The following is a 16,244-nucleotide window of genomic DNA, read 5'->3' on the forward strand; positions in this document are numbered from 1 at the left end:
TATGAGCTTTAATTTCAAAGACACAGTTTAATTTTAAAAGCAATATCTAGGCAGATATACCGGCTCTGTGTCACCTACTTGAGTTCATATGCCAAACCCGTTAGCAAAGGGTTGACTGAAACATTCAGGAAATAAAAATCTGTCAACTCTTTTTCCAAATGTATAAAACAACATTGCCATATTCTACATTAGTGTTTAATTACAGGGGGTTTTGGCATGTGAGCTATATTAGTGGTCTTTAATCTTTGTTTATTCCAAATGCTTCAGCTGCACTTATCTATGCAAAGATGTTTTTGCATTTTTGGCTTTGTTACTTTTTAGAAATACCATCAACCCATCAGGGACTGCAGATGATAATTACTGTGTATGGCTACATCTGGGGCATTTAAATGATGGACCCAAGTGCTCACGTTAATTAATGTGCATTGTCCCTTTTCAAATAAACATTAAAAATACATTTGAGTTGCACTGCTGCCCAGCTGCTTTCGTATCACCCCAATAGAGCACTTTGCTCTCAGACTGCGGGCTTACCTCTGTTTCCTATGGTATTTAAAAGTAGAATGGGAGGCAGAGCCTTCAGCTTTTAGGCTCCTCTTCCACCTTCCAGCTTGGATTCAAGAGACAGACCTTCTCTACTTTTAAGATTAGGCTCAAAACTTTGCTTTTTGATAAAGCATATAGTTAAATCTGGATCAGGGGACCTGGAATCCTTTCTTAGTTACGCTGCATTAGACTTAGGCAACTGGGGAATTTCTGTGATGCACTTTTCTTTCTTCTCTCGCTCCCTTTGTAGCGTATGTTTATACACATCTCTGTATTTAATTGTGAGTTACTAATAATCTCTAACTCTCCCCGTGGCTGTCCCTCCCTGAGCCTGGCTTTGTTTCTTCCTGTTGAAACAGAGTTTATCCTTCCCACTGTCGCCAACATGCTTGTTCATAGGAGGTGGTATGATTGTTGGGGTTTCTGTTATTGTAGGGTCTTTCCTCACATTATTAAGCACCTTGAGGTGACTGTTGTGAATAAAACTCTTTAGTAAAAAGAAAAACATATTGAACTGAATTGATCTACTTTTTAGCTCCTAAATGCTCCACATTCTTCACTATCTTTGTTGCGTTATGGTGTACAGATACTGTGAATCGCCTTGATTCCTGTCGTATAGTTTTAAATATTTTCTGCACAAAGTATGCTGTACAAATTAAAATTATAAGCACAGAGTCTGAAATATTGAAGCTGAAATATTAAGGCAATATTTCTGATTAGTAATTGGGCAATTGGCTCAAGAGCAGTTTCAAAGCAAGGTGACGCCTGTGCCCTTGTTTTATGATGAATTAAGAAGATAAAAGATGTGGATCTTGATTCCAAGTGTTCAACTTGCTTTTGGTAGCTATTCAACTCTGACCGCAATGTCCAAAAAGATGTCAATGTAAGTGAAGCTGAAAAACCAAATATAATCCAATATAAACCTATCAGAGGAAAATTAGCGGTCAAATCCACAGACTGTTATAGTCTTAAGACTGAAAGAACTGGCCAGCTCAGGACCACCAAAAAGCTTGAAAGACCACAAGGATGATTGCAAGTTTTATTCTTTGGTTAATAAAAACAACTTCACAACATCTAATCTAGTGACATCTTGCAAGTAAAGAAAACTCTTGAGGAGGAAAGTGTATCATGTCCAAAATCTTTGCAATTTTCAGAATGACTGGAAAAGGAACATCTCATTATCGGAAGCATGCTGCATCCGTGAAACAGATGAGCATCTAGTTACCAGTGTTTTATGTTGTGACTGCTGATTGACACAGCAGGATGAATTCTGCAGTGTACAGAGATATACTTACTACCCTGATTCAAACAAACCAGCGTTTCACTCCCATGTATGACACAAAGCGCACTGCAAAAGTAACCCAAAGAAATTGGATATTGTTCTATGTCCAAATCCATCACTTGATTTCAACCCAGTAGCGCACGGCTTTCATTCACTGACAACAAAACTGAAGGCAGAGAAAACATCACAAGCAAGAAGCAACTGAATGTGATGCTCTGCCAGGCCTGGCAAGTAACAGCATTTAGTGATGTCCATGAGCTGTGGATTTCAACTAGTTACTGACTGCAAATGATTTTCATAGTATTAAAAATGATTGTTTTGTCCAATCAAATTGAGCCTCTGAAAATCACACATCAGTTAAAGTCACATCAGTTAATACTACAGAAATGGTTAGATTGTGACTGACTTACAATCAACAGTGGTGTTGTACGGAGGCAACATTACGAGTTTTATTAAAATTTTTGATTGATAAAGTAAATGCGTTAATACTGGCTTGGCTTAGAGTCTGAACATAAAGGTTTAAATAATTACAAGGAAACAGGTTTTTAAATCAACATTTTATTCCTCCAACCATTGTAACAAAGTACAAAAACATTTAAAATCTAAAACAAAGCAAAACCTTAGTGATGAACATTGTCAAATCAAACCTGCTTCTCTTATGTGTTCGTTGAATATCAGGGGAAAAAAAAAAAAAAGTTCTTCCAATCATACACTTCAAAATGACAAGATTTGTATGGATATTATCATAAATACCAGGAAATGAAGTATTTATACAGAAATGACATAATTTAAATGTATGTTCAAGGTTGAAGACAGGCTGAGCAGGCTTAAAAAAAAAATAAAAAAATAAAAAGAGTTTAAGCCAAGTGTCCTCCGTACACAGCGGCTCTTGATGGAAACAAACAAAGCACAAAGTCCACTCAGCCTTATCTGTCTGGTCTCATCATGCCCGGCCTCACCGGCGGCATCATCATCGGTCGAGGATGACGCATCATGTTTGGTGGTCCTGGCATCATCTGCATGGGTCCTCCCATTGGTGGCCTCATGCCTCCTAGATGTAATGGTGATGGCATACACAGCTTTAGGTATTATTCATTACACCAGTTTACCCAAACGCCCACATCAGTGCGCTGACAGACTTTTTCAAATAACCTCCTTGTCTTTTGTCTCATCGGGCCACCAAGGCACAGAAATGTGTGATTGCTTAAGATATTTAAATTTTGCCAAAACTGATTCAAAAGATATTGATTTTACAGTGATATAAAAGCAAAAGAAAGGCTGCCAATCAGGAAAGAGAATTCACACACAATAGAATAATAAATAAATATTCAAATAACCCTGTGTGGTCAACAGCTTCATCTGCATGTGTGGTCATTGCTTATGAACACACTCTTGTTTAACAAACTTTTCAAATGACTTGACTATGTTCAAATGTTTCTGTATCATGTTGAATAAATATCAATTAAAAATGGAACTAGGGCCAGGCCACACCTTCAGGTAATACCAAATTTTATCACAAGATGGCGCAACAAGTTTAATGACACCTTTACTTAACCGGCGAGGCATTTATAGCACATCCTTATTTACAATGCTGTAGTATTGGCAGTAAGATTTAAAAGAAACAGAAGTTAAAACAACAGCAACTGTTGGGGTTTAAAAAAAGAAAAGAAAAAAAAATTAAGGAAAAATGTTTCTTACCAGGCCCACCGGGCATCATGCCATGTGGTGGAGGCCCCATCATAGGCATCATTGGAGGACCTCCCATTGGGGGTGTTGGTAGCATGCCTGGACGAGGAGGACCAGCTGCATTTGAGACAGAAAAATGCCAGTGCACAATTAATGTTAAGACTCTGTACAAGTGCACAGAAATTTACATGTCAAAATCCCATAGAGTGAATCACAGTATATGCAAAGAGCCTCATTTACAGTGATATTTGACCAACAAGAGAAAACAAATATCCAACAACAGACAAAGCTTATGCTCACTACAGCTCTAAGGGATCGTTTTATTGGTTGCAGTTTTATCATCACTATCTTTGACCTTGTTTTTTTTTTTTTCTCCTTCTCTTTGATCAATAAATCTGCAAACTTGTCAGTTTTGTTGTTCCCCTTAATTCATTTTCACGCATGAGCTCAATGTTGGGAAATTTTAAAGAGTTTCCCTGTAGCACCACAGCAGGCGACCGTTCACTTAGATGCATTCTCACTCCTGGAAATCATAAAATAATTGAAGCGAGGTGCTTCCTGGTGGGGGGGGGAAATAGATTAGTCAACTTTTCTAAAAGACAACACTCAGCATACAGCCAAAATAGAGTACCAGCTAATGGATGAGGTTAAACATGTTAAAAATACTGGATGTGTATTTAAGCAGCATTTAATAACTAATAATTACATTATTCAGTATTAAATTCAGGGTTTTTAAATCTCACTGATAAGTGCAGTACTTTACACTGCATAACACCTAACAGTTTGCCTATGCTAATGTTAGTGCTAGCACCAGTAGCCATCTTTCCTTGCAGGCTAATCTGCACATAACTGTGCAGAATATGGTTACACACTGCCGTGTTGGAAGTAAACCAAACATGCAACTGTTTATTTCTAGGTTAAAGTACTGTAGAACCACACCCACCAGTATGTTCAACCATCATTTCTTTTACCTCCCACTTTGCTTGTTTTCAACCTACACTAACAGAGAAAGAGCTGCTGCTGTCTGTTAGGGCTGCAGTGGTGGATGATGGTGTACGGCCTCTTAACATCTTGCAACCACAAGATTAATAAACATTAATAAACTATTTATTTATTAATTTATGTGATTAGAGTTGCCACAGTCAGTTAGAGTGGGGGTAACTCAACATATGTTTACCATTAACTTTGTCGTGCAGGTTTGTGGTCACAGTTTTACCACAATTTGGAATTTAAAAAACAAAACAAAACAACATTTTATTTACCAAAAAAAAAAAAATATATATAATAATTTATTTTCACACAACACTGAGAAATTGCTCGTAGTTGCCCTTCCTTGCACATAAACACACAACAAGAGACAATCTGCTTCAAATGCATTCTCACTACTGGCAATAATACAATAATATAAGCAAAAGGTGCTTCTTGGATAGCACTTGCAGGAGGCACATCATGTTCTGTCTCCTGCAAGCGCTACCCAAGAAGCACCTTAAAGTGAATTTACTCAACTTTACAGGGACTAGTTACATATGAACTCAATCTGACATTACTTAAGGAATGTGTGCTTTTGTCTGATCTCACAGGGTCAGATGCATCTCTAGCATACACGCTAGATGCATGTAATAAGTTTAGATGCTGAATACAAAGGCTCTTATTTAAAAGCTTTAAAACGCTAATAATTGGCACATAGTCTGGACTTAATACACGTTTAAGCAATCCCAACCTGAGTCATAAATCCAGCTTTCAGGAAATATATATAAAAATACTGAATTTTTTTTTTTCATGTCATGAGATGCTTTATTCATGCAAATTAATTGTTAGTTATCCTGTGGATATGACTGCTAAAGCTCCACATGTATGGCTTCTTGTTAGTCTAGTGAAATGCACTTCATTCCAATTAAAAAGAAAATGTTAACAAAATTTCCCATATGGTTATGAATTTATAAAAAGCCAGTGTCCATGTTATGGTTGGTTAATTAAATTAGATTAGTACCAAGTGTAAAGATGGACTCACCTGGGGGAGGGCCACCTGGGAACGGTGTGGGAGGAATCTTTCCCTGTTGAAATGCGGCCGCTGTTGGCAGAAAAGACAAAATTAAAAACACACACACAAAAAAAAAAAAGACATTTTTCATGAAGATTATGAATCCTGTACAGATCCCAATCTAACTTCAGTGCAATGCTCTACATATGGAGTCCAACAAATGGGATCTTTTTAAATGGGAGAGGAAGTAACATAAAAGTGACTTCAAAAAACTAAATCATGTGTCATGTTTAAAAGCCACAAAGAAGAACTTAGTCTGTAAAACAACAGATTCCTCCACAGTGGACAAAAACACTCATGAGCTTTGCATTTTATATATGGATTCAGTGGTATGTAATCTCATAGGCCCAAGTAAGCTGGTGTATAGAGCCCACTGGTTAAGCAGGGAACTTGGATATCCTACATGAGTGCAAAAGCATGCCCGTGTGGGATATGTAACAGGCTTTTACTGTCTGCCTCTAAACCAGCTTACTAAATATGGAAAAGAGCATGCGGTGCCTACATTAAGCATATAGACTGTTTGCTGTACAGTGGTCCCTCGTTATAACGTGGTTCACGTTTCGCGGATTTTTGTGCAATTTTGCATGCTTTTTTTTTTTTAATTACAGTGCATTGTGTTCTGCGTCCTGATCGGTTGTAGACAATCGTCAAACAATCTCCGCCATGCCGTGTCACCTGTCCAGTACAGAATGTGTTCAGCTTGTCAAATTTAAATAAATCTTCGATCGCTAGCAGTGTGACTCTGAAGTGCTGTACTATATGTTTGTAAGTTTTCTCCCCAACAAGCACAACAATGTCGACGAAACGTTTTGCACCGTCAAAGGCACCTGCAGTAGCACCCAAAAGGCAGAGGAAGATGCTCACCATCGCACAAAAAGTTGGACTTCTGGACATGCTAAAGGAAGGTAGAAGTTACCGTATTTTTCGGATTATAATATAATACTGGACTTATTTTTCTACGAAGATTTGAACTTTGAGGGTGTTTAAACAAGAGAGAAAAGTGTGAAAATCTTCTTGCCTGTCTGAGAAAAGTGTGCGTAGTGAGGGGTTTTACAGCCTTAAAACATCTATAATAACAGTAAAAAATAAAGTTGGCTACTTCGCGGATTTCACCTATCGCAGGTTATTTTTAGAACGCAACTCCCGCGATAAACGACGGACCACTGTACAAGCAAATAAAAACATCACTGATACTGCCACTAGAGGGCACTTTCACATTTACGATAGGCTTGTTGGACAAGTGATCTGTATCCAGAAGAGCTCAGAGTCAGAACAGAGTTTCTCCCCTGATCAAAACATGTTTTGTCATCAGGAGACTATGACTCAAACTTCCTAATCTTACCTCAAACCAAAGCCTATAGTAATTTTATTCTTGACACAAGACATTCAGACAATAATATTCTTACTTGTTTTATCAATCAGACTCTGTGCTTGCTCCTCCATCCATTTCTGGTAGTAATCTTTCACATTTTCTTTGTGCTTTCGGCCACTGCAGTGGGTTTTCCTCACTGACGGCTTAAACAGAAACAGAGTAAAACCATGAGATATTTAACTGGAACAGAAAAGACACACACACACACACGCGCGCACGCACGCACGCACACGCTAATGCCTTTCAACAATTTGATATGATACAAACAAAACTTACCGAATCATGTGTAAGGTAGGTATCACAGTAGTCACAGTAAAACCTGAGGATTAAAAAAACAAAACCAAAAAAACCCAGAGGTTAACTTTTTAGTATTTGTGTTGTTTTTTTTTTGTTTTTTTTGTTTTTTAAATCCAGACCTTTTAAATATGACCAATCGGAGATATTATAATTCTGATCATTTATCAGTACATATCCATATTTCTATATCTATGTATAAAAACTAAAGCTGACACTTGTGAGACTTGCCTTTGTGTCAAAGTAACTGAGGATACAATACAGAAGAACATGAAGGAGATTTTCCTGTCCTGGCATTTTATAGCAGATGACACCTTTAAAAATATTCTGCAGTAGATCAACAACAGACAAATACCATGAATCAACATATGAATATTACCTTATGCTTTTGAAGGTAAAGTTACAGCGGTTTTATTAGAGACGCAGCTAAGCGTTTTGAAATTTTGCATAATTTGTAAAGGTTTAATTTCTTCAGTACTGAAGAGCAAAAATTTGGCTTTCTTGCCAGAGGTCAATAAATAAAATAAAAACAAACAAACGCGCTTTGTGTTTACATCTTTTTGCTGAATCAGTTTACCTGCTCTCATTTGCCGTTTTAGCTGTTTGGCGTTTTTTTTTTTTTTTTTTAATAGTTTGTTGAGCTTTAACCTGAAATCCTGGTGTTTCTGGCAAAATACATGTATATTTAAAATAGGGCTGGGCCATATCATACCATTCACAGTAATACCGGTATAATTTCGGGCAATGATAAGAAAATGAAATATTGCAATAGAATATGGGTAAAACGCACATGCGCAGTGCCTTTCTTTACATATGCACATGGAGGAAAAAGAGTGCCGGTGACAGCGAATGAGAAGGGCGAACGCGGATCGTTGAAACGGATGAACCAGAATTGGTTTGTAAAAATGCTGCAACTTCAGTGGTGTGGAACTGGTTTAGCTTTCGCCCGTCAGATACACAACAAAGCTCTGTATTTGGTAGCGCATGCTAGCGGGCTGTCGTTATTACTGTGTTTTTTGGAAAATATGACACACTTAAAATAAATCCTTTGATTTTTCTGAAAATCGGCAGTGCCCCTAATAAAATCCCGTGTGCCTTATGTATGAATTCTGGTTGTGTTTACTGACCTCAAAACGATTTTATGTGGTATACACACACAATATCTTTTAGTGCGCATGCGCCAACCAGCGTGCAGCCTGTTACAGTCGCTCCTGCTTTTCTCTTAGTTTAGCTTTTTTTTTCTTACGTATTCTTTTTTTTCCTGACTTGTATTTTCCTCCGTTTTCTATCTCTTACTCAATCATGTGGATTGAGAGAGTTTTTGTTCTTCTGGTGGCCGTGGAACTGTTACTTTTATCAAGGAACGGGACCGCGGCACATCTCCTACACGCACGGACTGTTTACTCCAGAGATCAGCTGATCGCCCTGATGCCGGCCGGTTCGCTGGCCAGGCCCACAGAAGTACCAGCTGAAATTTGGAGGAAAACACATCGGGGATGCAGAGGTCAAGGACAGAAGAGAAGAAAAAAGGTGACGGTGAGACAGCGGAGGCTCGAAGCGAGGAGGAGGTTTAAACCGTGTCTGCCGTCTATCGTGATGGGTAATGTGCGATCGTTGGCAATTAAAATCGACGAGCTCTCAGCACTGGTACGGAGTCAGAGGGAATACCGAGAGTGTAGCCTGATGTGTTTCACCGAATCATGGCTGCACCAGGACATTCCCGATGAGAATGCTTCCGTGGAAGGCTTCCACACTGTTCGGGCGGACAGGGACAGCATCGCTAGCGGTAAGCGGAAAGGAGGTGGGCTTGCTGTTTTAGTTAACAACCGGTGGTGTAACCCTGCCAACATAACAATCAAAGAAAGGATTTGTTGCCCGGACACTGAACTGTGTGCTGTTGGACTCAGGCCGTATTATTTACCCAGGGAATTCTCTCACGTCATCTTGGTGGCTGTTTATGTACCCCCCTCTGCTAACCCCACAGCTGCATGTGACACTATCCACTCTGCCATAGCTCGGCTACAGACTCAGCACCCGAGTGCCTTTATTGTGATCTCGGGTGACTTCAACCATGTATCACTGGACAATACACTACCAACATTCAAACAATATGTGGACTGTCCCACCAGGGGAGAGAAAACTTTAGACTTACTGTATGCTAACGTCAAGGATGCATACAGCTCCTCCTCCCTCCCCCCACTTGGTAGGTCAGATCATAACCTGATTCACCTCACCCCCCGCTATGTGCCAATTGTGAGGAGGGAACCTGTGACCACCAGGACTGTCAGGAGGTGGTCAGAGGAGGCCTTAGCAGAACTACAGGGCTGTTTCGAGGTGACCGACTGGGAAACACTCTGTGAGCCTCACGCCGAGGACATCAATGAGCTTACTGAATGTATCACAGACTACATAACTTTCTGCACCGACTCCATTGTTCCAGCTCAGACTGTTCATTGTTACCCAAATAACAAGCCGTGGGTGACTAAGGACATCAAAGCCCTCCTCAACAACAAGAAGAGGGCTTTCAGAGGGGGCAACAAAGAGGAGGTGAGGAAGATCCAGGTGTTACTAAAGGACAAGATCAGAGAGGTTAAGGACAATTACAGGAGGAAGCTGGAGTGGAAACTCCAGCAGAACAGCATGAGAGAGGTGTGGAGGGGCATGAAGACCATCACTGGATTCAGGCCAACCAACAGCAGGGGAGCTGAGGGAGGTGAGAATAGAGCCAATGAGTTGAATCTGTTTTTCAATAGATTCGACACCACAGTGTCTGCTCCGACCCCCACAACCTCACCTGTAGTTAGCCTGGAATCCAGAGCCACACCACTGTGCCAGCCTCTCTCTTCACATGGCGCTGTTGCCTCCTGTGAGATTCCTGACACCCCTCCCCCACCCATCACCTTCACTCAATACCAGGTTGAGATGCAAATGAGGAGACTTCACTCAGGCAAGTCTGCTGGACCAGACGGAGTGAGTCCCCTCGTCCTCAAGACCTGTGCCCCCCAGCTGTGTGGAGTCTTTCATAAACTGTTTATGCTGAGTCTGAGTCTGCAGAGGGTCCCGGTGATGTGGAAGACATCATGCCTCGTCCCTGTACCAAAGACGCCACGTCCCAGTGGCCCCCAGGATTACAGGCCCGTGGCATTGACCTCCCACATCATGAAGACCCTGGAAAGGCTCATCCTGGACCAGCTGCGACCCATAGTAAGACCTAGGGCTGAACGATATATCGCATTTGCGATAATATCGCGACATGATCAAGTGCAATTTTCTAACCGCAAAGGCTGCGATTATACTCTGGACATGTCCAAATTCATGGGCTGCATCCTCCTGAGGCCGCATTTGTAGACCGATTACGTCACAGCGACGCGCCGAAGGCTGTCCAAATTACTACCATATCCCAGAATTCATAGCGCGGCCCAGCCAAACTCCAGTTTCCAGCAATGGCGGCCGCTACTGAGTTTTAAAATTACTCATACTAATCTTTCAGGGTCACAAAATAAACTTTTAACATATTTTCAGGCGAGAAAGTAGTTGTGTAAACATCAAATATCTGCTCGGTTTATCAAGATATCCCATATTTGCAAAAGTGCTTCGACGTTTTCAGAGGCGTCTGCTACCCACCAGCTCGACAGCTAGCCGGGAGCTCGAGGGTTACTGATGCAGCCGAGAACGGCACAACTCCCGGCACATCATTTTCAGATCACCGCGGAGTTTCGCTGCTCGGGTTAAACGTAATATATAAGTCACTTAGACAACCTAAAAATGTTATTGTTGGGCTTTTTTCAGTGTTTTGTTTGTTCGTGAGTAAATCGGTTTGGCTGAGATTAAAGTTATTAGATTAGATAAAATAAAACTTTATTAATCCCCCGGGTGGGTTCCTCCTTGGTTTTCACACAGCTGACTAAACGTCAAACAGAAAACTTATTAAACAGAAGTATGAGACAGTCGAGAATTTACACCAGTGTCTGGTTATATTTTAGATAGCAAGAAGCAGACGGCCGAGTTTATTAAACTCCACCGAGACAGCAGTGACGCTAATCAGAACTAGACCGTCCAATTTCACGCCTTTAAATTTTAAAGGCGTGTTTGTGTGTGTGTTTATACAATTGCTATTATGTTTGCACTTTATGTGTAATGTTACTGACTGCAGAGATCAGTAAGATGTGTGTATTTTTTATTTATTAGTTTTATTTATTTAATATTATTTTTTAATTTAATGACTGTCTAGTAGTTCACAGATGTCGAAAAACTGAGTGTGGTAAAGCCACTGATTTTTTTTTATGTATATTTCTGCAATCTGCACATTGTACTGACTTTCATTTTAATGTTTACACCAGGGTTCCTTGTCAGCACTTTATGCTCAGATGTTTGTAAGCTAAAAATAAACTATTGTGTATGTTCAAATATACTGTTGTGATTGAAGAAGTTAAATAAAAATGTCAGTCATCAATTCATGCATCACCTCATGTCATCATAACAGAGGTCTGTCTTCCAGGAAAGAACAGTTTAAAATGAATGTAATATAGTATTGGCCATACTATATGATGTATTGCTTGTCTTTGTTTAATAATACAGAAGACAAAGACCTTAAAAAATAATCGCATATCGCATCGCAATCGCAATATTGGGGCAAAAAAATCGCAATTAGATTATTTTCCATAATCGTTCAGCCCTAGTAAGACCACACCTGGATCCCCTTCAGTTCGCTTATCAGCCTCGTCTCGGAACTGAGGACGCCATCATCTACCTGCTCAATCGTGTCTACACCCATCTGGACCAGCCGGCGAGCACTGTGAGGGTCATGTTTTTTGACTTTTCCAGTGCTTTCAACACCATCAGGCCGACCCTCCTGGGTGATAAGTTAGCAGCGATGCAGGTGGATGCTTCTCTGGTGTCCTGGATTGTTGATTACCTGACAGGAAGACCACAATATGTACGTCTCCCACAGTGTGTGTCTGACAAGGTGATCAGCAACACAGGGGCACCACAGGGGACTGTCCTCTCCCCCTTCCTCTTCACCCTCTACACCACAGACTTCAGCCACTGCACAGAGACATGCCATCTTCAGAAGTTTTCTGATGACTCTGCGGTGGTTGGATGCATCAGCAGGGATGATGTGACAGAGTACCGGGCTGTGGTCGACTCCTTTGTCACGTGGTGTGAGCAGAATCATCTGCAGCTCAACGTGGCAAAGACCAAGGAACTGATCGTGGACTTCAGGAAGACCAGGAAACACTTGACCCCTGTTTCAATTCAGGGGGTCAGTGTTGACATTGTGGAGGACTATAAATACCTTGGAGTTCACATTGACAATAAACTGGACTGGGCTAAAAACACCACAGCAGTCTCTATTTTTTGAGGCGACTGAGGTCCTTCAACATCTGCCAGAAAATGCTGAGGATTTTCTATGAGTCTGTTGTGGCCAGTGCGATCCTCTATGCTGTTGCATGCTGGGGGAGCAGGCTGAGGGTTGCAGATGCCAACAGACTTAATAAACTAATCCGTAAGGCCAGCAATGTTGTGGGGATGGAGCTGGACTCCCTCAAGGTGGTGTCGGAGAGGCGGATGCTGTCCAAGATAAAGACAATGTTGGATAACACCTCCCACCCACTCCATGACATGCTGGTCAGTCACAGGAGCACGTTCAGTGAGAGACTGAGATTACCGAAAAGCACCACTGAACGACACAGGAAATCATTCCTGCCTGTGGCCATCTCCCTGTACAACGCATCCACTTAACACACTGGTTACTGCTACAACTACACATGTTTCTTTTCCAACTATTTATTTATGAGTGACTTATGTATGTATGTATGTATGTATGTATGTATGTATGTATATATATGTATATATTGTACTATTCTTAGTTAGTGTATTGTCTGTCTTGTCTTAATGTTGGTTTAAAATGGAGCACTGTAACAAAAAATAATTTCCCCCAGGGATCAATAAAGTATTCTGATTCTGATTCTGATATTACCGTTAGGGCTGCTCGATTATGGCAAAAATGATAATCACGATTATTTTCACTGAAATTGAGATCACGATTATTTGACGATATTTATTTAACCCTTTAAGACCTACTATAGAACCAAGTCCAGCAGAGCTTATATTATTTTTTTACATGCTGTAGTGCCATTTGTGGGAGCATTTCAAGTTGCTATACATCAATACAACTGTTATAGCCCATATTTTAATAATATGTATGCATTAAGTCCATAGTAATTACATAAATTGCAAAAAAGTGCAATAAACTACAAAAAAAATTGAAAATCGCTTTTGTTTTGTTTACATATATTTCTACTTGGAGAAATTTAAGAGGTTTATCCCTCAAAACTTTAAATACAATAAAGTTGCAAAAAATAGTTTACAACAACAGGAAATTTATTTTGAGTGTCTTCATAGTTTTATTTTGGAGATACAATTTTTATATACTGCAGGAAAAACAAAAAACAATCCTATGATGCAAATTTGCAAAGAAAACAGCATGTGCATCATTTCACTGTGGGAAGTGTTACGAACAGCTGATAGGATCGGCAAAACGTGTTTCTGGAATATTATGTTTTTGTTCCTGCAAGCGCTTTTTATGCAGTTTTTGCAAAGCTATATGTGGAACGAAACCGTGACCGAGGACAAGCTGATGGCATCAGATGTAAGTACAACTCCTCCGGTTTCATATGCAAAACAAATTATTGCGCTAGCTTACACGGTTCAGGTTCTACAGGGATTTAACAATAGTTACGCAAAACGGAGCATGCAGCTCTGACCGGCTTTAAAGGGTTAACAATGACTTTAAAAAAATAATATAAAATAGTGTGCAACACCACTGAAGTTTTTTTTTTTAAACTCTCTTTTCAACCAACGGCAGTCACTCTCCAAATAACTTCTGCTTAGCTTTCCGAGCTTCCCTCGGGTCCTCTTAATCAGCGGTCTCCAACCTTTTTTGCGCCACGGACCGGTTTATGCCCGACAATATTTTCACGGACCGGCCTTTAAGGTGTCGCGGATAAATGAGGGAGGGGCTAATAATCGGCTCAGTCATTTTTAATGATCGTTGAAAGCCCAGATCGTAATCGTGATTAAAATTCGATTAATTGAGCAGCCCTAATTACCGTATTGTGTGTGTATAACCTCTTTTTAAGTTTTGTGGATATTCTACACAGGCACGCTGGTTTGATTTTCTTGGGATGCTCAGCACATCAAACCTTGAAGCAGATGGACTACAGCAAAAGAAGACCATACTGGGTGTCACTAAAGTCTGCTAAGAACAGGAAAATGAGGCAACAATTCACACCAAATCGTTGCCTTGGCAGACAAAAGATTGAAAATATGTTTTCTGGTCTGACGAGTCGCTACTTCTGTTGTGATATTTGAACGGTCAGAGACTGGTGGAAGCAGCATAAAATGCTGGATCCATCCTGCCTTGTATCAATGGTTCACGGTTTGATGGTCAATAATCCAGGTAAGGAAATCCCATAAGGTTTATTGAGTTCATCTGTAAATAACATTTTTCAGTGGGAAAAGTATGGATGAGAAATTAAACTATTCACCCACTGAAAATGCTGCATCCAAATAAAATGAATCAACTTTTAAACAACATGGTGTACCTGAGTAATGTCCAGCCCTTTAGAAACCACAGTTTTCCAACAGGGTAACACCATGTCACATGTCAGCTCAAATCACCACTACACAAAATATTCCCTCTAATATATCCTTTTGTATATTAGAAGTGTGTTGTAAAGGAGAATGCATTTTTTAAGTAACATATGCTCCATGCAGGTGTTAGAAAATGTCCACCTAGATTTTGAGATGCCCTACATGAAAAGTCCCTCCCGGCTGGAAATATTTACCTTTCACAAAGGACAGCATGTATACTTCTGTGGTCATGCAAGAAATGTTTACATTATTCTTATTTTTCAGAAATAGATAAGATATTCTCGGGCCAGATGACTCACTAATTTTAGCTAAAAAAGACTTTTAAAAAAAGGCAAACGCCACTGTAATTCTGCGGGAAAAAACAATGAAAAGTTTGAACTAAATACACATTTGTTTGTTGGACCATTAGGAACCGCGAGAAAACTCGAACAAAACAGTGAATTGCTCTGTAGTTTAGATATTTGTTAAGCGTATTACACAAATTACGTAAGCCTCAATAGAAACCATTGAGAGACTGATCTGTTCAATATCACAGACCCATGACTTCACTATCTGTCGATATTTGCTGGTAAACGTTTATGTTGGCTTTCGCTCCAGCAAATAGCCAGAGCCCAGACACAGCTTACAGCCTCGGTCTGAGCATACCCCGGTTATTAGTCTCCAGGGTTTTTCTTACCACCAATTCTTACTTAATTTAAATACAAACGCACACCAATGCTGTTAAACGAAATAGGTAGAAGACTTATCAGTAAAAACAAATTTTATGTGAACTTACTTCGGCATGTTTCACAGGAACCTCCACCAGAAAGCGCGACGCCGGTGCTCCCAATAAGCGTTCCGACAAGATATGGAGACCTACACAAATTTAGTTCCGCCTAAAATCGTGCTATGGAAAATTACATGGTTTTCTTTCTTCTGTTGGTATTTAGTTGTTATCACAGCCATGGCTTAAGTCACAAATTAGCATGTATGTGGCATGTATTGGCTTTAACTTGTTAACCCAGTTTCTAAAACCATATATTAGATTTAGTAGTTTGTTAACTGCAAATGACATGAATTGAATTTTGTATGTGTTGTATGTGCTTTTTCTTTAGTTATTGATGAACTCACAAGTTAGTTGTGATTTAAATACAGTAGATGAAAAGTACAATGATAATAATAATAATAATAATAATAATTTTTTGACATTTAGTGATTTCCATTACTATTAGGCAGTACATACTACCCCTGCATGTAAATGACGTAATTACATTCGTAAGTGCAACCAAAATCAGCAACTTTCAAACAAACAAACTAATTACATTTTTTAAACCCACCATATTATTTGTACCAATAATAAAACAATTATATTTTGCAGTCCAGTTAAAAAA

General features: G+C 39.8%; 1 protein-coding gene across 1 annotated transcript; it reads right to left on the minus strand.

Moving 5' to 3' along the window:
* Positions 1-2,394: 2,394 nt before the first annotated feature.
* Positions 2,395-15,700, minus strand: snrpc (small nuclear ribonucleoprotein polypeptide C). The gene is made up of 6 exons (XM_085354588.1): positions 15,650-15,700; positions 7,201-7,243; positions 6,959-7,067; positions 5,523-5,582; positions 3,524-3,628; positions 2,395-2,876 (listed from the first exon to the last, which is right to left on the minus strand). The coding sequence occupies exons 1-6, from the start codon at positions 15,655-15,657 to the stop codon at positions 2,752-2,754; spliced, it is 450 nt and encodes a 149-aa protein (XP_085210714.1). The 5' UTR covers positions 15,658-15,700; the 3' UTR covers positions 2,395-2,751.
* Between the last annotated feature and the right edge of the window lie 544 nt (positions 15,701-16,244).

This window comes from Diplotaxodon limnothrissa, linkage group LG5 (assembly GCF_057381915.1).
Source record: "Diplotaxodon limnothrissa isolate DT_005_m linkage group LG5, D_limnothrissa_male_GT1.1, whole genome shotgun sequence".
Classification (NCBI taxonomy): Eukaryota; Metazoa; Chordata; class Actinopteri; order Cichliformes; family Cichlidae; genus Diplotaxodon; species Diplotaxodon limnothrissa.

Bases quoted from the DNA above. Each gene is read 5' to 3' on its own strand.
- snrpc (XM_085354588.1), bottom strand. The intron at 7,068-7,200 runs GTAAGTTTTGTT...TTTCTGTTTAAG, and splicing joins CCTACCTTACACATGATTCG to CCGTCAGTGAGGAAAACCCA. The intron at 2,877-3,523 runs GTAAGAAACATT...CATTACATCTAG, and splicing joins CATGATGCCCGGTGGGCCTG to GAGGCATGAGGCCACCAATG.